Below are 27995 nucleotides of genomic sequence, written 5' to 3' on the forward strand. Positions count from 1 at the left end.
TATATATATATTTAGATATCACAAGTTTAAAACATTTACATTAAAAGGGAAGTGCACATTTACCGCACTACAAAACATTAAAAGTTGTTCTGCAGAGGATGTCCACATGATCGTCTGGTTGAAACCCCTACTTAGTACCACAAATGTAGAAATGCCATTTTCAGAATGTAATAATTGCTTGCTTATACTAGACTGCATGACCCGCCGTTGATATTTCACTTCCGACTCTGATGAAGACACAGATTGTGTCAAAACGTTTGCACAATAAAGCTAAAAGCGGATCATCGGGCTTAAATCCTGTCCGCAAGTTTGTGCTGCGTAGCAGCAGCACTGTCTGTCAGAAAATGTGCAGAGTGTCAATATTTTAATCAATATTTCCTGTGTTCAAAATATGAGGTAAACAGTCATTTATGTCCTCCAAACAGAGTCGGAACATTATCTCCGTCAATAAAAGTCTAAAAATAATCTACTCCAGTTTACTAAACACAAACAGACTCGGAACAAAAACAACTCACTGTTTCTTACCTTTCATACGTCAGACTATGTCCTTAACCTAATATATTTTTAATACACTTCCTGATACATAAAGCTTGCTGTAGATCTTAGAGTGCCCATGTTATCCTTAATCTCAGTATTCATCCAAAAACCAAACTAATTGATCCTTTCCCTCGGCCAGCGGTGAATGCTTAAGGTAACACAAAGTGCCTTAAATTAGAACAAGTCCATGAGTTGAAACAACATATTTTATAGGCTGTACTTGGATGAACAAATGTCTAAAGTTTTGGATGAGCATGACTGGGCCAAATACTTGTTTAACTCTCCATAGAAAATGGCTTCCCATTCAGCAGTGTTATTATAATTAATACAAAAGTCTTGACTGGACAAGAGCTTTTAAATCACACAAGCATCCCATCGTAATCAAATTCCATAATAATGGATTCAATTTTAAAAGTAACTGAAAAGTGTATAATTATTATTTTTGAATTGGCGTGTGTTTGGAGCTCTAAAGCTCGATTAAATATTACAGTTTGAGAAATATTGAAATTTAGAGGTCAACGATGAATAACGTGTGCGTCCCTCATCATAAGCAATATATTCAAGACATAGTATCTCGTATTATTCCATTAGCTCCACAATAAATGGTAACATTCAAGGACAATGCAATGGCGATGTGGCCAAAAGTCTCCACTGTCATTGTCCGCACTAAAATGCATTAATGATAGCACTTCAAGAGCACATCCGTCCGTTTCTAATCATCTTAAATGTAAACTTGAGTGACTAAAACCCTCAATAAAAAGGACACACCTAACTAAATGCGGTGCAGGCGTCGTCTCATCGTTTGAAGGACACCACACACCCAGCATATCTGAGATGTCTAAACATGCAACGGATCACTTCCTCTTCTCGTGACCAAGACTGATCTAATTACATGATGTTTAATCAACAAAAAACAAGAGCAAAAGGTACACAGGGTATCTGCAGGTTCCAGAAAGTATGACTTTAAAACCCTTTTTCAATATCACCTTGAGCCAAAAAAAAAAAAAACCTACAAATATAAGAGGTACTTCAGGAATATCTAAGTCTTAAAGGCCCAGAGTGCCAAGATAAAAAATTTGGGGTTGGCAGCACAAGTGGTGGATAACAAACATCGTTCAGGCAACTGATAGAATATGTAAGATTAAAAAAGTCCTGCCAGAAAAAAAACATTTAAGAGCTGTGAGTAATGTATTCAGGCCGACGTACATTTTTATCCTAATGAACTTAAGACATTTTAAGATCTTAATCTTGCATTAAAAAAAAAAAAGAAAAAAAAAAGGGTAAGACATTTAAGTATGTGCGGACAACCTGTTATACGCAGAAGACTAATAACATTTTCTGGTCTTGGAATAACAAAGACCAGAAAGTTGTATTAGTTAATTTTGATTTAAAAAAAAAAAAAAAAAAAAAAAAAATCCTGCTACCTGCAGCACATTTCCGAGTCTGTAACATTGCTTTATTTAGCTGTGAAATTACAACACCTTTGGATTGCGACACTTTGTAAATTCACCACCAAATGGAAACTAATAATATGCACAGCAGGGCTGGCACACACAGGCTTCAGAAGGCTCCGTCCCAGAACAGGTAATGTCTGGTCTGTAACTAGCTAGGGAGTTGCCAGTCAAACCGCTGCCAAGTCCTCGACAGTCTAAAGCCAGCTGCCGCAAACTGGCTTTAACCGTCTCAGAGCGATATCACATGGAGGTGTGTGTGTGTGTGTGAGGGCCTGCGCAGAAGGACATGTTGCGGGGAGCTGGCTATCACGACTAGGTACACACAAGAGTGGGTGGTAGAAGGCTCAGACTCTATCACTGTATAGGCCATAGTCACAAGGTGAGGATTAATGGGGGGGGGGGGAGAGACAGAGATTCAACAAGAGCCAGAATTTCAGTCCCACGCTCCCTTTTTAACTCTTCAAAAATGACCAGACTTGGTTGTGAATCACCGTTTCTCTCGCTTACAAGAGCAAAAGCAAATTTCGATGCGTCTCAACTGGACCCACTTCCCTTGTAGTAGGTTTTATAAAGACAAAAAACAGCTCAAGGGATCCAGGAATATGATGCCATTCTTACAAACCACAACAACTTTCTCATCTTTCCTCAACTCCCACCAAGCTGCCGCTTACCCGCAGTCAACTACCAACCAGAGTCAAAGGGACGCATCTACCCACTCTAAATTCTACTATTTTCTTCTTCTCTCCCTCTTCTGTACTTGGCAACAGCTATAAGGGCACTCTCAAAAACAGACTCAACTTTTTTCTTTCCCCCACTCCTTTCATTCTGCGACGGCCGAGATCCTCTGTGACGCCTTTAATTACCACCCTCGAGCTGCCAGAAACAGAACAGGAGGGTTGCATGCAGACAGCTGAAGAATGGGGACTTGAAGGATTTAATGAACTTTTGACTCTTCAGAAATGGAGAGAAGTGTCAAAAACAAAAAAATAAAAAAGATGGCTGCCGGTTGTTTTTAACATTAGTAATGAGACACAAAGATACGAGGAGATGAATAAACAGAAACGGAGCAAAACATTGACACAAGGACCAGACAGGACCTCCACAATGACAGGTTATGTCAAAAGATAAAAAAAAAAAAAAAAAAAAGACTAGGGATGATTGACCAGATGCAAAGAAGTCATACTGTTTGTTTTGAAGACTCAGCAAACAGCAAGGTTTAGAGAGACAAAAAGACAGGGTGACAATTTGAATGTCACCATGAGGATAAATAAATAAATAAAAGGAAAGTAGGGCTTTATTTGGGGGCGGGATTTGCATTATGCCTAATGAAGTCTGAGCAGGCCTAAGCATCTGCACTTCCCTTTTAGCTTGCTATCCACTTAACATGCTAATAAGCAAACAAAATTCATGGGCTGACTGAAAATTTGCAACGATTCCGAAAACTGTTTATGCAACAACTTCTTCTTTTAAAAAGAAAAAAAAGGGTAACCAACACTATTTATAGACATTTGGTGCTGCAAAATTTACATGCTTATTTCCCTGATAAATATGAGCAAAGGATCAAGATATACACTTTAAGTTAACCACCATGCCTTCATTTGCGTTCAACAAAGTTTCTTTAGATTGCATTTAATCCTGAAATAATACCACCCACTGAATTTTTCAGTTTGTTTACATTCCAAATGTTTGGATTTTCACCTGACTTGTTCTAGAAATGAATAGGATAAGACAGAAAAAAAAAGTAAAAAATGAAGTTGATTTTATTGGGCCCTCAAAACAGATAAACAAATTGGGGCGGGGGCGATTTCAAAAAGGAAGTAGGTAAAACTTGGCAACATCAGACCAAAGCAGCTGCCTGTAGGGCTGTCACATTGTCAGGAAGGCATGCAAATTACAGCTGAAATTTGCAAACTGGTTCTGCGATCATGAACCGCTTCAATGCAGTAAGAACGAGACGCACTTGCACTTGGTTTGTAGACGACGGAGCATGTTTAACCACACAGGAAACAAACCGTGATGCATAAATTAGCAGTCAGAGCTGCTAAGTGACAAGTCAGTCATCTTTGGTTGAGTTTATAGTGAATGAGTGGGAGAGGTATTTTATGTTAATCAGTTTAAACCCGTTTTTTTATTTTTTTTAATCAATACTTCCGAATGTCCCTTGTAATATTTGTCTTTATTACAGAAAATCAATGTGTTTCTACATTATCCTGCATACAGCCAGAGGTTGTTGAATTCCACTATCTCCAAAATGCATGAGTAAACTGAAACTTGTTTTTACTTTATGTAATTGACTCCTGATAAATACCAGAGAACAAAAAAAAAGTATTGAAATTTAAAGGGTGCAAAAAATGTGAAATAAATTAAGGGAAAAAAAATAAAGATCTAGTCGTGGGAAATGTGAATTGATTCAAAATGAACAAATTTAAAGATGTGTTCCAGTTGAACGTTTTTGCGAGTATACTGCAAGTCGCATTATGTGTTCACTTGACTACCGTAAAAGGCCATCTTTGCACAACTTCTGCATTTTATATAATTCTTTGATACATTTTTATTTAAGAAAATCCAGACAGCTAAGCTAACCTGATGCTGGTAATTTAAGTTACAGAATTTTATGCGCACACCTATTTTTCTCTTTAAATAAACTGATTGAATTTGATACACTATGGAACCTTATAGACGTTTTAAATTAATGTTCTGTTTACACTGAATTTTCCTCATCCCAGTCATAATTTAAACAGAATCTCTTAGCATTTACTAGAAAAAAATAGTTTCTGAATTTAATCCCTAAACACTGAAAGATCCACATCTCTGTTGGAATTCATCTCCTTTTTCAAAATAAAAAGTGTTCAGTTCAAAAGCCTTTGCACTGCAAGTCTCTGCCATGTACACACACACACAGCAATATACAAAAAAAAAAATAAAAAATAGATAGCGGTTGCTATTTTGTGCATGCATGGCTGTGTACAAATATATATTCTAAATTGGGTAAAAGGTCACTTTGTTCATGCAGAGGCCCACACAGTGGGCTACTTTGTGCCCCATTCCCACATCACGTGTGCTGTGGATGAAGCACTGCTAAAACTGAAAAAGAAGGGAAAGATAAAAGCCAAAAGTATATAGTATGGATAAAAATTTTTAAAAAAAGCCAACTACCGTATTTTCCGCACTAGAAGGTGCACCGAATTATAAGGCGCATAGAATAGACGCTACAGTAGAGGCTGGAGTTACGTTATGCATCCACTAGATGGAGCTGAACTAAAGGGAATGTCAACAAAACAGTCCGACTCCAGTCGGCGAGGAGAACCTTCTGCGACTGGGCTGGGGGCGGACAATGGTCCATATATAAGGCGCACCGGATTATAAGGTGCACTGTCGGCTTTTGAGGAAATTGAAGGTTTTTAGGTGCGCCTTATAGTGCGGAAAATACGGTCTTTTACACGTCTTTTTAAGTGACAAAGGAGAAAGAACAGAAGGCCGCGGAATAAAATGGTATTGAGCAGGGAGTTGCGGTACTACCTGATAAGAACAGCGATATCTGAGAACAGAGAGGGACATACAAACCTAAACATGCGATAAAAGAAGGAGAATAATGGGAATCAGGGCATGGGGATCCAACAGGTGCTGACTCATTGCTTTAGGCAGCCTCGGCTGTAGAGAAATCTGAATTAAAAAGTAGCATTTTACCAGGGTTAAAAGTACATGTTATCCTTTATGACGGACATTGCTATGTTTCAACAGATTTAAGGGCTTGGAGGTAGAATTGATAGCAGCTGATTTAATTCAAAACCTTTCACTTTGTTAAGCACTTCAATGCAACATGACTCCGTAATTAACAAGGACAACGAGAGCTTCTGTTGAAACCCGATAGTACTCAGGTGGTCAATCGCCATGACTCTTGCAACAAGCACAACACATACAGAAGTAAGTAGTGTAAACACACAGAAGCCGGCTCAGGGAATACAGTTGCTACATGGACGAAGGAGTGTTTTACTAAAATTAGATTGTGCAAACACACACGAGGTTAAGTGTCTGGTCGGACATACACAGAAACTAGTAGGACTGTGATGGCAAAACAGACTTTTAGTAAACAGGAATGTCTGAGGGCATTTCTTCCCCCCACACTTCTTGAGAGAGATGTTATATGCATCTCTGTCTGGTGGTTTGAGGTCGTGCGTCTCCTCGCTGATGTTTTGTCTGGAGCCAGACCGAGCATGGCCAGATTATGCCACCTTGAAGCAGTCGGAGGCCTAATTTTCTGTGTCCAATCCTTGTCCATTGGCAGGAGGGGGAGCTGAGCAACATACATCACAGACGTGACATTTGGTGACTCCCGTAAATTTGAAAGCAGCAGGATGTACCCAACTAATTTTTATTCTGAACTTTTGTATATATATATATATATAAAAAGTAAGTACCAATATCAATCGTGACAAAAACAAAAATGAAAATGAGAAAACTGAGCTGGGTGGTGGCTGACAGTTTTAAAACTACGCAGACACCATCTGTAGGAGCAAAAAGGGGAACAAAGTGTCAGACAAACACCCCTTTGACCTCTCCAAGTACTAAATAAAATAACTGATATGCCTGGAAATGACAAGGAGTTCAAGAAAGTACAGTTACAAGAAAAAAAGCTGATAAGTCTTTGACATCCAAGGGAGCAGGGACACAACAGTAAGCTTGCAACATTAAACCAGACAAAATGGGGAACAAAAGCTAAAAAAATAAAAAAAAAAGTCGACTGGACATGATGGTTAGGCAGCTCTCGCCTAAAACTGGGGCTGATTCAACCCAAACTTTCACAGCAGCTACGACTAATTCAAATGTTGAGGGAAAAAAAAAGTACAAACAAAGTTCAGGGACCTCAATTTGAAGACTTCTCAAAACCAGCTTGCTTTTCCATTAGCCAGAACCATTAGATGAGTGTTTACCGCTGGTCCAACACAGGTTTAATTTCACTTGAACTCGCATGAACCCTCGAAGGAGAACGGCTTTTCAGGAAGGTGGTTTGTCCTTTCTGAAGTGTTTTAATGGGCATCTTTGAAAATGTTAGAAAAATGGATTGGAAAGTTTGCCATTTCTATCATTTCAAAATGACAAAAATGGCTACTGTATTTATCCTCTCCTCAGAAGTTTTCCCCCCAATCAGAAGCATTCACAAACTCCGTTTGCATTGGGAATTTAAAAATGTTTTTTTTTTCCTCCATTCACAACAAATGATCTCTCAGAGCTTTAGAAAGCAAATTGACATGATTCAAATCCAGTCATTAGAAATGTATAGTCAAACAATCCAAAAATATCAATCCAATCATGTAGACAAATTAAGAGACCATTAAACGTCACTGTAGTAATATATAGGAAAATCTGGTCAGAATGCCACTTGGTGAAAATGGGAATTTTCAGGAATGTTCAAAAATAAATGCATGAAAATAAATGTTGCATACGTTTAAAACCACGCAACTTTAGGTTATACAGTTTGAATCCTATATATAATGCCTGATTTATGGTTTAAGTTATTCATACAAATATCACTGTTAAACAGTTGATGCACAGCAAGGAACAGGTCAGACTGCTGCTCCTAAACTTATATTCAAGAATATCCAAAATATATTATTAATGAAGGTAAATACACAATGTTCCTTGGAAGACAAACAAAACAAAAAAACAAAACAAAGTGTGGATATGCCTAGTTTTAATAGTCAATGGTCATCTGTTCTTCCTAAACGTACCATTACATAAAACCATTTATGTTATACATAGAGGTGTGCCGATCGATCGGTCACCTATCATAATCGCCCGATTTTCGTGAAAAAGTGCATGATCGGTGATCGGCGAACATTGGCTCTTGTTGCCGATGCCGATCACCTGCTTCTCATTTCGCAGCCTGCCTGTGCAGCTGGTCTCCTCTTTCCTTCACACTGCGCAAACAAGCAGCAACAAATCCTAAGYGATGTGGAACTATAACGCACTGAGTGAATGGGGAAGTTTGCGCGCTGCGGCGGAAAATTGAAGCGCGTCAAAACGCATCAACACAACGAAGCTAATGCGACATAAAAACAATGCTACACTTGACGGAGTTTGGCTACATCGAGGTTCACTGCAGTAAAAAAGACATATGGAGGATCAGATAGCAGGTAAAGCAGCACACAGCTACAAACACTCACCTGGATTAGCATGACAATCAGAAAGCTAAACAAATAACCCGCAAAATAATTTCAGCTGCGATGTGAGACGCTGGTTCTGCTCTCGCTGTTGAACCGTTGCTACGCGCTACAGGTAGTAATATTTCACAGACGGAGCGCCACTTCTGCTCCACCTGGTAGTGACTCTCACACCGAACCTCTGCTTAAAGCTGCAGCATCTAACCTAAAAAAAATACATTTTGCATACGTATTAAAACTTTCGTTTTTTTTTTTAGAGACAGATAATCTCTAAAAAAATAATCGATCTCCTCCCTGCTCTGCATAATTACTCCACTCAGTCAGAAACAGCCACTCAGAACTAGCAGTAATCAGCTAGCCACCATGCTATCAGGAAGTTTTCCTTCAGTAACTCTGGATTGTTTATTGTAATGGATCCTGTATTTGCCTTTGAATGTTGAGTTTTATACTTATCAGTCTGTTAAAGATAGTACAATTTGCAGAATGCCTGTTTTGTTTAGTTTTCTTCTTGGAAAAAGTTATTAAAAAAGTTTTGTCTAAATTAAGGTGAATTCATGGTTCCTTTTTCCACATAATGTAATCGGTAGCGTTTATGATAAAAAAATAATAATTATGTGATCGGTGATCGGCCCTCATGGCTGATCGGTATCGGCAGGAAAAAGCCTGATCGGCACATCTCTAGTTATACATTTTAATTCTCTGGTAGTCATTAGGCAACACTGATCTAGATAAAAGTCTCAAAATCACTAACTAGCAATAATCAGCGAAGATAGCAGTAACTAATAATGAGACAAATTTTGTGTATCTTACTTGTAAATGATGAAACAGACAAGTTTATTAATCACAAAATACAGAAGATTCAAGTTTTCCCCCCTCCTTTGATTCTACGACTTCATATTGACAGCGAATGACTTCTGGGAACTTTCTGCGGCGACACACACACACGACAGTTTACTGATGAGAGTAATAAAGTATTCTTGAAATGCATATTGTCATAAGTTCACACTTGTGGTACAAATTTTCTCAAGAGGGGTCAAGCTGCAGACCCGGACGAAAATCTCTGCTGGAGCTTTGAGAGTTTTCCCTCTCCTGTTGTGCAAATAACATAGCATAAATATAACCGTCTTTTCAATATGTAATGTGAAAGCTGACTATGGTTTCATCTTTGGTAAGAATTCATGATAAAGATAGTTTTGGATATTCAGGAGTCTCCAAAGAGCAAACACTTCACGTCTAAGGTTATTCATGTCTAAATGAATGGCATCTCATTTACTTAATGTTCTACTTATGAAATATTGTATTTTGGTGGAGCATATGCAATTAACACATTGTCCATTACAGTAACTGACTGTTCAGTAAAATACAGAACAATGACGCAGCTCAAAATTTCTTTCCACTTGGTCTACGGCTGCTGCTTGTTTTAAACAGCTGAATAAGTAATGTGTTGCAGCCCTCGCTTAAACGCACTGAAAAAACTAAATACAAAAATAAAAAAATAAAGTTGCCTAAAGTTCTGTGAATATTAGGTCTTTTCGATAGTGGGGATCACACCGTTCTTTGAGACTACCCCTTGCAACTAAATACTTCAGCTCCGTTCAGGAATATTCCTGCTATTCGGCCACATTTTCTCAGCAGTGACAGCTGGTGTTCAGGAGGGGGATTGCAGTGATGGTACAACACCTCCAGGAAAAGCTGAAACAATAATGTTTTGTTTTTTTAAGACAAAAATCTTAGGGAAGTCTTACTAACCATTTGAATAACAGAATTTAAAGTGATTCTCAGGACTATTAGCATTACTCTTGTTTAAAATGTCCAGGTTTAAAAACTGCAAAGACTACAAGTGTGACATATTTGGAAAAAGTTATGGTTTGTTAAAAAACCCCAAAACAAAACAAAAAAAAACAAATGAAAGAAAGGAAATACCCCAAGAATATAGAGTTGAATACTGCATGTGGTTGTAAACCAGTTGTGTCGAAATTCAACAAGTGACAAACACCCTGCCGTTCATCATGCTTGAAAGAATGCGAAACTCAAACGCAAAAACCAAAAGGAAAAGACAGAAGTACAATAAGCAACTCTAGTTAAACCTCTCCTTTTTTTAGTTTCACCAGTTTATCTAGTGTAACAAGCACAACACTCAAATCCCCAGGCATGCCTAGACAGGCCAGCATTGAAAGATGGAGGCGTATATGCAAAATTCAGCTCCGGCGATCCCAGACTGTTGCTGTGCCTCTCACGACCTGCCCTCGCCTGGGGATTTGCAAACAGCAGGCTCGGCAGAAAGTGATACGTCAAGGCAGTGGATGCTGCGTGACTACGTGTTTTGTTGACGGAATTCTGCCACATTTCCAGGAACGGATGTGGGAAGCACTAGAACATGTCCCTTCAGAATGTTTCCAAGAACAGAATCTTTGTTCGCCTTAAAAGATAATTAAAGAGGGAGAGAGAGAAAAATTACGCAATGTTCCACTTCAAGGGCCTTTTTGTTATTGTATTGAAAAACTATGCTAGCACACCCCTAACCTTTAGATGAGGGCGCTTGAACCGTTTCCTGGAGGATGGTTTCCAGACAGTGCCATGCCAAAGATCTAGTCAAACACTCTTCACCCCCTTTCCAAACTTTTATCAATACCAACTTTTGTTGCAGTATGTCATGCTTTATTGATGATCAATTTCACTACTTAATGAGCTTATTTAATTTGAATGTCGCAATCTAAAAGTGCAGTAGAATTGTTTCAACACTGCTTTTTCAAAGTCAACAGAAATGTGTCCCAATTTTCCATTACCATGTAGCATTTATCCAAAGAAGATCAAGCGTAGAAAAATAAATAAATAAATCTTGAACACAGACAAAAAAAAGAAACCAAACAAGGAGGTAGACTTGCTAATCATTCATATCTAGAGTCTACAATATCTCTGGAAGTATGCATGTTAAAAAGTCACATGTGCAAGTGTACCTTCAGTGGCATGGAATAATACTCAATGTAGCCAGCTGGACTGAAAATATCAAAGCTAAGAGCATGAATGTGGTTCTGAAACTATATAGTTCAAAAACATGACTCACGTTGCGGCCAACAAGAAATGTGAGGAATAAAGTTTCATAATTGACTGTACCAAAAATATGCTTCTTTTACAGTCACTTTGTGGGTGGGTAGTGTTTTTAATAAAAGTCTAAACTTAGATTAATATGCAGAATGATGCACAACGCATGCAACATTCCTACAAAAAGATACAAAACTAGTCACAAATGTTGCTTTCTGTGACAACAGAATTTTATAGGATATTTTTTCCATCAGTGCTACAAGAAATAAAATTCCCTCCAAGAGCAGGTAATAAAGAAAGTCTTTGATAAGTAATTAACCTTAAGCTAACTTGGTATTGTAAATTTAGTTGATTACTGTACAGAGAGGACTATTGTAAGAAAAACTGCTCATATTAAGGGTTAAGTGTAACGTGGGTGAGCCAGTGTTGCAATCCTTCCAGAGCTCAAGCAAGGTTTGCTTGGGACTCCCATGGGTCAAGATGTCAAGACCTATAGCCCAATAATTACCCTCAGGACAAATAAGTTCAGCGCTACTACAAGGAGCCATCACCTCCGGTAAATAATGGCATTTCCCAATGAATTGAGGCAGCCGGGCAAAGACGAGCTAAAACATTTTACAGCAATTGCAAGAGTTTACCACTTGTCCTGTGACATTCTGGTTCCATTTAGTATCTGGTCTAAAGGTAACCATGTCCACATGACCTAAGAAAAATCTAATAGCAATAACAATAAATACGGTCATGGCATTAGTGGCGATATGCTTCTTCTCTCATTATGTCACTCTGTGACCCTTAACATTGTAGGCAATACCATTTTTGTCCCATGTGAACATCTGCTGCTGAATGAGACTCTGTCCGCCTGTCTAATTATTACATAAGCACTTACAATGCAAGTTCATAAGACTTGTAATACATTAGCCGATATATTAGCAAAGGAATATGTGTCGCATATTCCTTTGCGATATGGATAATGCACAAACTGACGCTGCGTTGGCGATATAGTTGCACCAGATTCAACACAGCAGAATGTGGAAAGTCCAGAGAGAAAGTCTGTATAGGCAACTTTTTGGGGAACTAAAAGCAAAATGTCAAACAGTAAAAACTGCAGTTTATGGGCAAACTGAGCTTTCCAATGACAGAAGAGAGGATACGTGCCATTTCAGTAGATGTAATCAAAATGTGGGCAGCCCTATACAGAAAAGATCACACATCCAACCAATGCTTTGCAAAAGCAGTATATTTTAATTAAATTTAAAGTGCTACAGTTTGGCATTTGTCGCCATCTTTTGAAAACGGTCTATTCCTGTTTTGCTTGCAGTTTCTACAGACGGACATCAGCATGTCTATTTTCAAAAGCACAATACTTAGCAGTAATTTGTTTTGAGCTGTTCTTTATTAGATCCCCTATTTACTGGTAGCTTAGCATACATTTAGTGAGTGCAAACCTCAAAATTGGATAAAGAGAAATCAACTTGTGTCGCATATTCACTTAAATCTAGGCGTTTTTTTTTTTTTTTTTAAAGAATTGGCACTTAAAATCTAAGGATTTATACAATATCTTCCAAAGCTGATAATCTAAATGATTGGGATTTAAACAAAGACTATTTGCTGTGTTTATGTCTTGATAAAATGGGCATGCCGACTATCCTGTGTTCAGCACAACTGGTTGCCTTGCTGTATTCCCAGAGGACAGAAGCTAATCTTCAGTTGGAGTGCTTGTTGTTCTGGCTCTGTGTGTCCCTGCAAGCTAGAAACACGAGGTGGGGGGGACATGGAAACCCCCTCCCTACTCCTATGAAAAGAAACACCCAACACACATGTACTTTGCATGGTTAGGTCCACTTATCACGTCGCTTTACAGCCTCTGAGTGAGCACAGATAAACAATGTAACGATCAAAGCCTTATGATAGTGCTTAGAGGGTGGGCAAGGGCAGAGAAAAGGGCTAAAGAGCTTAGAGAAGGGAACAGAAATGTAAAGTGCCAGAACAAGCGCCAAGCAACCAAAGCAGTCCTTTTGTCTTATGTTTTAATTTAATGAAAAAACTATCTACCTAAAGAATTAAATGACCAATGGGACAAAAATCATAAAACTCAAAATTATTCCTAAATACACTAGGAAAATGTAACTAGTGTAAGGGGTAGTAGCACCGCTGTTCCTGCCAAAAATGTGCTTTGGCAATCTAGCCAAGGCACAAAAAGAGAGACTTTTATGAATGATAAATTATCTCAACTTATAAAAAGAATGACAGAAGAGAGCAGCTATATGCTATGCTTTTGCTGCATATAGCTGCCACCATTTTGAATCCATGTTGGAAACTCTTCTGTTGACGCAAGAAAGAAAATAGTTCTCGAGTTGCCCCAGCTGACTAATAAAGACATTGTTTTCCGGCTGCTCGTCAGCTGGCGGAAAACAACCAAAAAGTCTCCATTTACTTTTGCAACTTTGTATGACATCATTTGAGGAACCAGGTAGAAAAAAAAAAAAAAAAAAGTAATTTGCAAATACAATAAGATAAGGCTGTGCGATGTGGTGCACTATTACCAAAGCTGGCATCTGACTCATGGCTTGCCATCAGCACTAAAGGACCATTTTGTCTCTCAATTTATGCAATAAAGCACGTCTCAAATCTATATCAGTTTTTACTAAACTAAAAAAAAGTGCATCAGTTTGTTCATGAATCCTTCAGACCACAAAAGTGTGCTTTTAGTTTTTGAAACCAAGTATAAAGTATTATTTTTCTTCAGATATTTATGTTGTCAACTACACTGACCCAGAATTATGATCAAGCTAAAAAGAAAATAAAAATAGTTCCAATTCCATTGTGTGCTTCTGGTTCTAGTGGTGGAACAGGTTTATGTGCTTCTTTTAGTTCCAGAAGAATGTTTACAAACTTAAAATCATTGATATTTTAGGATGAAATAAAAGCATTAGGCTAAAACTAACAAAATGCGTGACTTTTAGAACAACTAGTGTTACCCCTACTAGTTTTACTGCAAAGTGTATTTTAAAAAGTTTCATGGAAAAAGTTGATAATTAGTTCTTGGTATTTTCATGTAAAAAGAAAAAGTTAATTAGTTCTTGGTATTTTGTTGGCATACACACCCTCTCCGGTTGCTAAAGCGTTAAACTGGGTATTTTAACTCCAGATATGAACAATTGGAATGAGCAGATGTTACATAATGACTTCCACCCAAACTGCAGTGAACAGGTTAGTTGGAGCATCCACAATCAATGCTCAAAGTCCAAACTGCTGCATGAAGTTGTCTGTACAAACCATTAACTTGAGAGTTTATCGTTTAAGAGTTAAAAAGATGGTTGTTGCTTAATTGTCTGGACTGCGGAATAGTCTAAATATTATTGATATGCCTGTGATGAAACCAGAGAAACGTACTACAGTAGGATGTAAAGGTGAGCCACTAAAATAAAAGATCTACTTTACAAAGAATGCCAACACTGACAGAAACAAGAGAGCGCCTGCACAAATATTTACCAAGAGGTTTGGTCCCACTGCAACATCAATTCTGCTGACATTTGGAAGCAAACGCTGCGTTCAGAGAGCTGCATCAGGACTCACCTGTTGCTATATCAACAATTATCTCTGTGGTAGCAACAAGTGCTTCTACAGGGAATTTTGATGTTCTTTGTGAAGAGATCTGAACAATGACAACATATTTAAACATTGATATATTTGAGACTAACATGAGACTGGACATGCAGCGTTAAACCTAAATGTCTGAAAATGGACAGCAAGGTCAGTCTGCTAGAATGGCAACTTTCTTAATAGGAAAAAAATACACTTAATTATACAATCACAGCTACTGGGTACAAATCCCTTTTGTTCTGAGATTATGTTCGTGAAGACCAAGCAAGTTTAGAGTCATTCGGGGAGAAGCCGTCAGTCAGTTTAAGTGTTTGATAAGCTTCTTAAGAGGGAGAACAAAAAACAGCTGCAGCATGAGGAAAATTAATGCCTAGGTAATAAGAGAAACACAGCGAGATTGATGTCTGCATGTCCGCCAGCACTTTAGACCAAAACAGATTTTGAATCAATGCATCAGCTTCATGTCAAAAAAATAAGAAAACCCACCACCAAAAATAATTGCATTATAAAAAAGCGTTAAAAGATAAAAGTCACACAGAAGAGTTAACCCAAAGCAAGGTTCCAAGTCCTACCTGTTGCTATAGTTTCAGCAGGCAACACCACAGCAGCAGCATCTACATGAGGTGTTAGTCTGACAAACAGTCCCAGCGAGTCTGTGTCTTTGCTTTAACTGAACGCTACGGCAACAACTGTAAACGAATACCGTGCCAAACACAGCATGACTCATTAACAGATATGTTACGCAGGAAAACTGAAAAGGCATACGCCGAGTGATGCGCTGCTATATAAAAGTTGGAACATCCAGCAGGTCAAAGAAAAAAAAAAAAGGAGAAAAGAAAAAAAGTGAAGGTTGACTCCCTGCTGCTCGCACAGTGAGAAGTGATCACAACTTCAATGCACAAGAATAACCCTTAAAGCCAAAGATTGTATTATGTAAGGTTTTCAGACAACCATGTAAAGCCAGTCAACATTGAGCAGGCCTTCTCCACCCTACCTTTCAACACTCACAGGATCCCCGTGGCTAGATGGGCTTAAAGCCAGCAGGCAACAACACAGGTGGTGTTCTCCCCCAGTAACCCGCTTTGATAAGTTGGCATCGTGTTTCAGTACATGGGGTTCGCCTTTCACAGTTACGGTAACCAAGGCTGAGAACTTCCCCTCCTACCACAGTGCATTTCTACACAGATAAAACACTACCCTTTTATTCCTGTAACGTAGTACGCATAAAATGCAAGACCGCTTTTTCTTCGTATAACTTGAGCAGTTTAAAAGATTGATTATATAAAAATTGCTCGTAATTTAAAAGCATGGTTAATTTTTTTTTTCCCACTTTTATTTGAAAGCAAGTCTCCCCTTGGGGGTGGGCAATAAGATGAGACCGCTGCACATTCAGCTGAGTTACCGGGAAGCCCCAGAAATAACTGTAGCGGTTCAAGTTAAGCAACCTGGAACTTTGATCAGTCTTGATCAAAGACTGATCAAATAAAAATATACTCATACCAATGATTTAGCCTCAGTGGTTAGACTTTTGAACTTTAGTAAAGTCACTACAAATTGAGGAAAAATGGCATTTAATCAAACCAAATTATGCTAAATCAGCCTATTTGTTCCCATCTGTAGCAAAGCAGACTGTGGTGTGGTCAGGATCACAGCCCCTTATTGTAAAGTCATAACACATGTTTGCATCACAGAGGTTACACTCTCAAACATTTAAAAAATCACTCTAAAAAGTCAGGAAATGCACAGACCTTTAGGAGCTAAATCTTGCACTCTGTGTCCCAAAGATAAATTAACCAAATAAGCGCTGGAATGCGCCTCACTTCCTTCAGCCTGAAGTTAGTTAACAATACTCAATGCTGTGGAGTTAGGTTTGACATTGACGGGAGGCGTGTTCACTTAGTCAGCCTATTTATTCATTCATTTAAATCCAAGCAAAATAAAACATTGATTTTCATTTTGAGTTTTAATGTTACGGTTGAAAAACAGCAGTTCCATCTGAATTTCAAGTAAAATATGAGTCTTCAACTAAGTTAAAGTGGGAGATGACAGAAACAAAATGCTAAGAAATGTTTGACATCCATTCTCAAACAAACCAAACCTTGACATTTGTGTCGAGGTACATCCACAAAGCGCCAACACCTTACCGGGCAAAATGTATTTGGCCCAGGTCCTGCAGTGGGAACAGCGAGGATTTAAAACAGAAACAGTTTCTGCTGTTAAAACACACATAGATGCACCAACGTCTAGGTTCTCTCAAAAAAATCCCATCTGAAGATTTGCAAACTGAGATATTCAAGTTTGACTAGGTCTCAACCTACCCGTACAGCAGGACATTTTGAACATCACATTTTAAGCACATTTAAAAGAAAAGCTGAAAATTCAAATCGAGTTTGTGTGTGTGTGTATATGTGTGTGTGTGGGGGGGGGGAACTTGGTTTCTCATGACAAGCCGCATGACATGGGATTCCCTCCAGCTCAAAGTCTCATTCACATCCATTTATAAGCATATACCTTGCAGTGTGAGACCATATGACTGCAAAGGTGTGATCTCGGGGAGTGAATTCAAAAAATGTTCCGTCTAGACTGGCCAGTGCATCATGCGCCAATTAGATTCAAGATGAAAGCCAGCTCACCAGCAGGAATGACCCGCGTATGTGTTGAAGAATGAGTCATATAAAAAGAGTTGAGGTGACATTATTATTCAGATTGTCAGGTATTCATGTCTTTCATGAAAAAAACCTTTGAATCAGTTGCTCTGTCAGACACCCATCAGGATAATCTTTGTGTCAACAAAAGAAAAAAAGAAAAAGAAAAAGAAAGCTCTTTATATGCCAGGTTTCTATACCTCACCCTCTATTGCCACTACAAGCTAAGTGGGTCACCTTGCTGTGGCTCACTCATAAGCAGGAATGTATAATTAGCTTACCTGTTACTCATTCACTGATCCACCCATGTTGGCAGGAATGTTTAGAGCGTCAATATCGTACCACCTTCTCGTTGAAATTTACTACCAGCACCGAAACCGGAATCACTGAGCAGCCATAAATCAAAAACCAGTGAGGCATGGGAATTTGCAGTGGCCTTTAGTGTCACAGCTGCTCAAGTCAACTTCCTGCCCCCCCCCCCAACTGCATTTCCTCATTTCACTTCAGCCCACAAAAGCTAAAATGCAGGGGTGCTTTCTGTTTCAAGAAACACCAGAAAGGATAAATTACAGACCCATCCAACCTCGGGAGTAGCAGCAATTTCTGCATCAAAGTAAATTAAAGAGTCAAATCAGACCAGTGGACATGCTATGGCTGTGTGTGTGTGCGTGTGTGTAAATTGTTAGACAAGGTGTCAGTTCGGTTGAGGGGAACAGGTATGTTTCCATCAGCGAGTCTGTTTGGTTACATGGATTTTCCTGTTGAAGGACTCTGCCATCTCTGTCAAAATAGCTTATTTGCTATTGTGGAATATTAGTTTCTAAAATCCACATTAATAGCACATGTAGATTTAGAATTCAGTGTACTGTCTATTAAGTTCATGTTGGGATACAGCAAAGTACGGTCAGAACTTTTGTGATCTTAATCCTTAAACTATTGCAGAGAGTGCAAGCAATAGTCATGAATTCTTTTAAGTTTTAGTGAAAAGTACATATAATAAAACTAAGCTTAAATTCAAAATCTGTACAGGATACTTTTTTTTTTTTTTAGCATTTTTTTCCCCCCCAAAAAATATTTGAGTGTGAATTGATACATACAAGCGCCCAGAATTTCAGATTTTCAACTGTTTAAAATATACACATATAGGTATCATTTGAAAAGTTTAAACTCAGAGCAAAATTAAATGGTGGCCTGGATCAGGGCTTCGAACAAATAGGTCAACCATACAATTGAGTCAACATTTGTCACTCAGGGTGGAACCGGCTAAACTCAGTCGCCATCTGGGAGCCAAGACTGTTACATCAAAACTACTGACGTTACTCTGTAAAAGAACTAAATCCCAGAACGTAAGGTGACCACCACTTGCTTTAAATTAACATGTAATAACAGTACGTCTGCGGTCAATGTTACACTTGAAGCAACTGCAAAAAACGTTAACCACTGGTTAAAGGCAAACTAGATCGTACCACACAATCTGCTAAGCTTGAGCTGTTTCGCAAGCTCAATGTACAATTAAAGGTATCATTAACCGCCAATGTGACACAACGGGCAATATTTAGCTTTGGCAAAAAACATCTCTGAAACGTTCACGGTGAACTTTCTTGTCGACATTTCAATAAAACCCGTTCGAAATGTTCCGTTTTCCTCTAGGAAATGGCAGTGGTCACAATAGCACGCTAATACCGCTACATTAGCTAGCAGGTTAGCTGAACTCCGCATTTTGCCGTCACCACTAGCAACGTTCAATCTGAGAAAGTCTCAATAACTTTGACTTTTCCCAGATGTATACTCCATAACACTGAGGTAATAAACAAACTGGTAACATTTCCTTGTCTCATAATACATCTTTCTGTGTAAAAGCGGCGAGAGTCATGGCTGTCTAAGCTATGAAGCTAGGCTAACGTAGTGGTTCGCCTTATCAGGCAAGCCCTCATGCAACTTACTGCGGCTGCCATGTATCGTAGAAACCTTCTTATCATGTAATATCCCACTTCTAATTAGTCATACAAAAAAATGGAAAGCCAATGTTCGTAATTTGTCCAACGAATACTTACAAGGATCAGGCTGAACATTGAAATCCCGTAACTACCCCGGAGAAAGTGGAGGGAGTGAAAACACCGCTGTCAGGTCGCCTTTTTGTTCCTCTTCAATGTTGCACCCTGAATTCTCGTTGGAAGTCGGGCTATGATGGAGGGGAGGAGCCTCCCGATGCCTTTGCGGACCGTCGGAAATTGTAATACGAATGATACGAACTAAATGTCAAACTCCAGTCCTGGAGGGCCACTGCCGTGCAACTTTTAGATGTGCCTCTGCTCTACCACATCTGAATAGAATAATTAGGTCGTTAGCAAGGCTCTGGAGAACGTATCTACACAAGAAGGAGGTAATTAAGCCATTTCATTCCAGCCATTTCATTCCAGTGTTTCGTACCTGTGGCACATCGAAAAACTGCAGGACAGTGGACCTTGCGGACTAAAGTTTGACACCTCGTATTACAACAAAGCAATTTCAGAGCCATAGACACATTCCTACTGGGCACATACGAATTGCGTGAAGTATGGGAAACCATTCAATGCCTTTTATTGGACTTTGTTTTGACAGCTACTTCAAATGCATCTGTTGTAAACACAAAAAATTGAGAAAAATGGAGAATGTATAGCTTCCTTTAGACAAAGTAACACCTTTTAAATTAATGATAACAGAAAAACCAGGCATATAATAATGCAACTATTTAAAAAGTAGTAAAATTTGATATTTACCATAAAAACGTAGTCAAATAAAAAAAACATTCTTCTTAATTTTGTAATGTTGTAAAACATGAAATGTCAAATGATCACTTATTAAGGACACTGATTTTTTACACACCCAAATTAAGACCCAGTACTAATATTCACCATTGCATTTATGTGAGAAAAAATATATTATTATATTCTAATATAAAATATAACAGTCTGTTAAACACGGGCATTTACTGAAAATTCAGCTTTTCTTTTCTCTAAATCTGTTCTTTATGATGAAACTATTTTCTTGAATTAACTAATATTTTAGATGTATCTTTGAAATTGATATGACGGTTTTAAACTTGAATCTGCAACAAAATAGGCAACTAACCGAATACAAATAAAAAAAAATGCTAACCCNAACAAAGATAAAAACCGATTGTTACTTTAGTTTACCAGAATCATCCAAACGCAACACGGAGAGTGGCGTCAGTAAGACGTAAGAGGAATCCGGGTGAATAATGACAGCTCACCATGGTGACGACAGTTCCAGAAAGTTGGAACAACAAATCATCCCTATGCTCGTGGGTTATTTGTTTTATATATAGATATACTTGTCACGTGTCCGTAGAATCAAATTCCAAACAAATACAAGCGTGCTTATTTAAGATTATCTAATTCTCCATCGTCTACACATCTCTGAAATTTGAGATTACTGAAAAACTATCGTCAGTTAATTCTTAAATCATATTCAAATATCTTTAATCTCTCCGTATTTACAATGCTATGTCAGATCTTGTATTTATTTGATACTTTTATAATCTAACAGCCAGGTACTCTCGGTAACGTGCTTATTTTTGGATCTACTGTACATTTATGGATCTTAACTGGCTCAAAGGTTTATCGGCACATCCGCCTGGGACCTTCAGTAATCCCTCAGATGAGTCTGGCTGTAGCTTTGCTAGAGTTCTGTGGCTCCCTCTAGCGACAATTTACTTACTTGCAACAGCTTCCCACAACCAACTGTGCAGCAATCATTACATACAAAATAAATACTATTCTTTAAAGCTGCTCCGTAACAAGTGTTGTTCAGTTACGCAAGTTAATCTCAGTGTTTTAGAATATCACTGAAAAGTTCACTTATTTCCGTAATTCAAATTAAAAAGTAAAATACTCCTATATATTATATAAAATGATTACACACAAAGATACGTATTTCAAGGCATGAGACAGGAGTACAAAAAGGTTTGTTATTCTCTATTTTTATTGATGTGTTATCAATACAATCAAGTACTGTAGATTTTGTATAAGCAGACAAACATTTTCAATCAAAAGGAGTGCATTTTATACCCATATTCTATTGCAGAGAGTGCAAGCAATAGTCATGTATAACAACAAAAAAAAAAACATACGCTACTACATTGTACGTGACACGTAAGAAAATAAACGTTCACAAATAATCCTTCACAAACAACTCTAGAATGCTAACTACATGTTACAAAGGCTATTAACTAGTCAATGCTATTAAATACCATTTGTATGTTCTAGGCTTCGGTGGTCAGTTTTGGCATCTCTATTAAATTATCAGTAATGTATAAATACATCTCCATTAATTTCATGTGCAAATGGGAACGGCCGTTTGTGTTTACTGAAAATAAAAACAAACAAATATCCCTTAAAAGAACCGAAGCAAAACCGTTGGGATTCTTTTTTTCTTTTTCGATTGTCGTTTTTTTTTTTTTTTTCTTTTTCTTTTTTGTTGTTTAATATAGACAAAAAGGAAACAGTTCAAATATATAATTTGCGTTTTAGGATCTCACTGACACTTGTTAAATGATTTGCACACAATGCAAACTCAGCAAGCAAGTGACATTGTCTGTAAAAAAAAACTTAAGGAAAGAGAGCAATAAGCACGTGTGACTCTCATCAGCGCTTCTTTTGTTCAAAACTAAAAGATGAGTTCGAAAGAACAAAACACACACACACACACACACACACAAAGAAAAAACATACAGCACAAAACAAGTCGTAGAATGTGTTACAGAACCGTGGTGAATGATACACAAGCAGTTGTTGGTGTGCTCATGCTATGTGAAGGAAAGGGTAAGTGCATTATGTTGGTATAAAATACTGATTAGGCACCATCATCACAGAGCAACTTAAAGGGTTACTGTTTGGTGACAGCACTCTGGATCAATTATGGGGGGAGAAAATCTAACAGCATACATTCCTTTTAATTGCAGATCTCAATGTTTGGCACAAAGATCATCTCCATTACCTGTGGTGTAAGGCTGTTTCCTTTCAGTGTAACACGTGTTTGGGCAATGCGAGCAGATTCTATTGGATTTGAGAGAAATAAAAGAGCAGACTTAGGCTTTTCTCTTTAACTCAGTGTTCTTCAAAAGTATCACCTCAACCTTTTCACGTTTCATGCCAGAACCACAAAAATCCAATATAGTGAAGGCGGAATTCAATGTGCAAGATCGTCACGGAGCACGGGACAACTGCGAAGACGACAACGGCCCACCTAAAGTGACAGGTCGCAGACGTAGAGAGGATTAGTCAAAGAAACAGCCAGGAAGTCCATGGTAACTCTGGAGGAGCTGCAGAGAGCCACAGATCAGGTGCAAGAATCCTTTTTGACAGGACATGTACTGGCCTTGCAGTCCACAAAAAAGGTACTTGAGAAAGAAAGCCATGAGAAGTTTTAGTACAGACTGCAACAAGCCGAGCAGGGAGGAGACGGCAGTATAACTCTTTGGAGATGCTTTCTTTTAGACCCATTTTTGACGTAGGAGCCGCGGCAACACTTGAAAGTCGATGATCACATACACCGAGCTTTAATTTCTCGATGTGCAAAAAGCTGGTAGAGGACCCCTAGAGTGAATGAAATAACCGCTGTGAAAGGTGGTTCTGCAAAGTATTCCATCTGGAGCGGTGAGCATAAATCCCTACAGTAAAATACGCTGCAGGTTTTGGTTACGGTATCAAATGTGTAAAAGTTCAAGGCGTGAATTCTTTTGCAAGGCACTGTAAATATGCCAACTTTTGCCCCATGCTGTGCGGACTGTGTGTTTTAGTTTGCTACCAGCTACTGAAATGGGCACATCTCAAAAACCCTTTTTATTTTTCTTGCTTGACTTAGTTCAAGCTCAGGGCTATAGCAAGCCGCGATCCCTTTTGCATGAGACGAAACGTAGAAAAACAGCAAATTCAGTGTTAACCACGTATACTCCTCGATATTATCATCAGAATCTCGTTTCAGCCTTGGCTGTTTTCCACGTCACGTGAATCATCTGTTTCAGTAGCCATTTCTCTTTCTCCTCTCATCAGCAGAGACTCGTGATGTAAAACCTCCTGCGGAATTCCTGCCAAAACCCAGAGGGAGCCAAAGCATTCTGATGTTCCGGTTCTCAAGCGTTCTTGAGGAACATTAACGAAATCATAGCTTTTCCAAAGACTTTGCGAGCTAGTTCAAGTTTGTTATTACGTTCGTTGAAATATTCATGTACTGACTTTTGAAGGGGGACGACATGACACAGCCAAAGACAACAACCACACACATACACCCATACATTTATTGACAGGAGGCTCTTCAATGTTTCATCCAACAGTAGTGAGTAAACACAGAACTCTTACCTCTGACCTGCTGCCTCTTCTAGAAATAAACCAGGGGTTTGTTAAATGTTACACAACCTGTATTTCACAACTGGTGAACTTCTGTTGGTCCCTTTTCTTATTCGCTTAGAAAATCCTTATTTATTCAGACTTTTGGACGTACAGTACCCGTCACAGCTGTTGGCACGGCTGGTAAATGTACGTAAGAATAAGTACTCCTCTTACGGATGAAATAATTTGGGAAAAATCCAACCTTCTATTTGACTGGATTTTGCTCAGAGGGTTAAGAAAAACCCTGTGCATAAATAATTGTTTTTAATCTCACCAATGCCAAATCATACAGTGTTGTCATAGTTTGCCGTTTTGAGTCGATCGGACTCTGTAGAAGCTTATTTTTCGAGAACTCCGAAACTTCCTGTTTACATGTGGTGCAGATTTGATGGGACAAAAGGGGCAGTCATAAAAATTTTAAAGACAACAGAATAAGCCGTTAAATCGAGACAGATGCAGCTTAATGCATCTTATAATGTAGGAAATGGAAACAGAATCCCCAAGGTTCGCAAGGCTCCAAAACAGCGATGTCCAAAGTGAGACCCGGGGGCCATTTGCAGCCCTTGGAAAAGAGTTATGCAAATTTAGAAAGCCAGGACAGGTGGTTGATGCAGATGGAGATTTCTTTTATTTTCAATCTGGGCTAAATTATTTCTGACAAATTAAAATTTTGGAATCAATCTTGGAACAATGGAAAACATTAGGTCTTTTATTAGCCACGATTCTTGCCTCCTTATTAACTGCATAGTAAATAGAACTTCATCCATCCAATGACGCCCAAATATGACATTAAATAGTTTATTACATTTGGCTAAATAAGGGGAAGTATTTTCAAGAAACAATTGGCACAAATCTTGTTCTTATTGTCGATAATAGCCAATTGGGTTCTCTATTTTTTTCAGCAAAGCTCAAAAGAATCAACAAATTGGATATCCTTTCTTAGTCAACTGTGCCTCTATATGATTCATTTATTGTTGAAGAGGTAAAAAAGTTTTTCTTATTTTAACTTTTAAGGAATTTCTTTACTTAAAGGTGACTTTTTTTCCTTCTAGCAAATGAGCATGATCAATCTAAAGAACAATTTTTTTTCTAAAAACCCCAGTTTACAGTGTTAAGCCTCTGTACAAGTTTACTAGAAGTGCCAAAAATCACAGATGGCATACATATAGGCATTTTGTTTGAAATTTATCAGCATCTCCAGTTCTGAAGTACACTCAAGCTTTTACCATTTTCACATATTTTTTCTCTAATAAGAAGAAAGGGACATTTCTGGCATTGTGTTTTGAACTGGTAAGTGATGTAGAATTATTCGTTTATAGAATATCCTTTTGAATCAGATGTATGAAAGACTGAGTATCGGGGAAAACAAAATCTCTGGTGCAACAAGACAGTGCAAATGAAAAAAAAAATCAATCCAAGCTAATCTAACAGTAGACAGTCTTTACTGTCCATTTGCAGATGCTTTTGTTATACATTTCTTACTGTAAAATACAGACTCTATTCACATCCAAATTTATCTCAAACTACAAAAAAACCCAGAAACAAAACAGCACCCAATACGTTCATATACCAACAAATAATAAAGTATAAATTTCTCTTTAGAAATTTAGAAGTTTGGGCAAAATAAAAGTGTTGGAGGACCAAATGCCTTGATTTCTTTTCACAGAACAAACTGTGATCCTGTGTTGAAGTGTTACTCTTTGTGCAGGTTTTTTTTTTCCTTTTTTTTTTTTTTTTTCAAATAATTATTTAAATTATACACACAGAAGCGACTGCTGCCGGGGAAACGTGTCTCCCTCCCGCCCCACTTTTTGGTGACCATATTGTCTGACAGTATGTGCAGTCACACGGGAAGGTCTGTTACTCACTCGTTACGTGTAAGGCACTTACAAGTCTAAATCCAACAGACAAAAGCGATACCGATGACAAGGTTCAAATAAGAACAAAATATGACAATATAATAATTAAAATTATATAGGCTAAAAAACATCACAAAATATAACCCAAAACATACATTTGAAGGACATTAAAAGAACACAGTATAACAATCCTTCCCCTGCCTTTTAACATGTCATATAGAATTCACAATTTTTATTTTTTTTTCAAACTGAGACTGTTGGAGGTGAGAGAAATAATGTGATTGTAAGATTTTTTTTAACATGTTATGGGGTTTTTTTGTTTCTATTATGGCTGCAGGTGTCTTGGGTATAGGGCTGATCTGAGTCACAAATATAGGAACTTTTTTTTTTTTAAAGAAGAAAAGGTTATGTGGGACAGAGCAGGAATCCTGAAAAGGAGGAGTGGATGTACTCGGTAGAGTAAAGGCCGTTTGCTTGATCTGAGGGCATTTGAACCCATACCTCGTCACCTTCTTTAAGCTCTAGGACTGCACTGCCAGATGCTTGGTCCATGTAGCCTTTTTTGTATTCATCGTAGGTATAAGTGGCTGGCACATTGTTCTTGTACAAAGCCACCCACAGGCTAGTTCCCTTCACGTGCATGTGGTACGCAAAGTAGTAGACGCCAGATAAAGGAGCGGTGAAGATGCCAGTAGAAGTGCTGTAAGCATTTTGTCCATTATACAGGGTCCTATCAAATTTGATTGGCAGGGCCGAAGGTGGGAATGGTGTGGTGAGAATAGCAGTGAACGCTGGCGCTAGTGAGGCAGAGAGAACTTGAGTGTATGCAGGACCCTTCCTGTCCCCAGGTACTTCTTCCCCACCCAGTCCTGCATCAGTGACCCCTGCAGCAACAGTTTGGCCATTTCCTGGAGGGCCAGGAGGTCCAGGAGGACCAGGTGGACCAGGAATACCATTAAGCCCAGAAGACCCTGGTTTTCCTGGTGGACCTTGTGGACCCATTGATCCCTTGTCACCCAGTTTGCCTAACCCTGGAGGCCCTGGAAGTCCAGCTTCTCCCCTTGGTCCAGGGGCACCCTGTGGGCCCATTGGACCCATAGGCCCTTGGAGACCAGGAATTCCTGACTGGCCTCTGGGGCCTGGAGTCCCTATAAAGCCTCCCTCACCTTTAGGCCCTGGAGAACCTGTCAACCCTGGATTCCCAGGTTGGCCAATTTGCCCTGGCTCACCTTTAGGGCCTGGTTTACCAATAGAACCATTAGGTCCAGAGATACCCTTTTCACCTGGGAAACCAGGTCGCCCAGGAATTCCACTGGGGCCTTGGTCACCTTTGAGTCCAGGCAGTCCTGGGGGTCCCTTGGGTCCTAGCTCTCCCTTCAGCCCTGGCATTCCATGTTTTCCTGGAAGTCCCATTGGACCTTGAATGCCTTGTGGTCCTGGTTGTCCGTCAAGACCTGGCACCCCAATTGGACCCACTATTCCTTGTTCTCCCTTGTCCCCAGGGACACCTGGAAATCCACCATGACCCTTTTCCCCCTTTGGCCCATTAAGACCAGGTTTTCCATAGCCAGGTGCGCCAGGAGTTCCAGGATTTCCTCTGGTCCCCTGTTCACCCTTGGGACCCACAGGGCCCGGTGTTCCTGGAAGTCCATCTAGACCAGGCTTCCCCAACCCAGCTGGCCCAGGAAGACCTTGTAGACCTGGTGGCCCAGGCTGTCCTGGTTCTCCTAGATTTCCTGGCAGTCCTTCATCACCTTTAAGTCCAGGCGGTCCTGGTAAACCTTTCTGTCCTGGTTTGCCAATACCTGGAAAACCAGGGGGTCCTGTACTGCCTTTTAGACCTGGTGGCCCCCTGATACCTGGAATTCCTGGTTTCCCATTACCATTTTCACCCTTAAGTCCACGTTCACCTGGTGGGCCAGAAATACCTTTTAATCCTGGCTCACCCCGAGTTCCAGGAGGACCTCTGATACCTGGGAGCCCAGGTTTTCCATTCAGTGATAAACCAGCAGGGCCTGGAACACCAGGGGGCCCAGGAAGTCCACGGGGACCTGGCTCACCACGAGGTCCAACCTCACCATTAACTCCTGGCATTCCATTTGGCCCAATCTTTCCTGGGAGACCTGGGAGTCCAGGCTTACCAATTCCTGTAAAGCCTGGAGGTCCCTGAGGCCCTGGTTGTCCATTGAGACCTGGTTTTCCCAGTCCAGGCTTTCCTGGTAATCCTGGTGGCCCAGCAGGGCCTCTTGGTCCAGGTTTCCCTTGAGGACCTGGTTCCCCTTTCATCATAGGTGGCATATCTAGA

General features: G+C 39.2%; 2 protein-coding genes across 4 annotated transcripts in view; both read right to left on the bottom strand.

The window, feature by feature from the left end:
* Positions 1–19626, bottom strand: part of ptp4a2b (protein tyrosine phosphatase 4A2b) — a 25151-nt gene extending 5525 nt beyond the window's left edge. Inside the window, exon 1 of the mRNA XM_008421614.2 lies at positions 19497–19626. The gene's annotated coding sequence lies outside the window, so the exon portion shown is untranslated. The remainder of the gene's footprint in view (positions 1–19496) is intronic.
* The window catches only part of col8a2 (collagen, type VIII, alpha 2), a 57910-nt gene continuing 42615 nt past the window's right edge, over positions 12701–27995 (bottom strand). For 2 of the 3 annotated variants that reach the window (XM_008421610.2, XM_008421612.2), the window contains exon 3: positions 21889–27990. In XM_008421610.2, coding sequence (XP_008419832.1) covers positions 26096–27990 — 1895 coding nt within the window. In that variant the 3' untranslated portion in view covers positions 21889–26095. Of the gene's footprint in view, positions 12720–21888; positions 27991–27995 lie in introns of those variants that run through there. The other variant, XM_008421611.2, reaches the window with a different exon arrangement.

This window comes from Poecilia reticulata, linkage group LG11 (assembly GCF_000633615.1).
Source record: "Poecilia reticulata strain Guanapo linkage group LG11, Guppy_female_1.0+MT, whole genome shotgun sequence".
Taxonomy (NCBI): domain Eukaryota; kingdom Metazoa; phylum Chordata; class Actinopteri; order Cyprinodontiformes; family Poeciliidae; genus Poecilia; species Poecilia reticulata.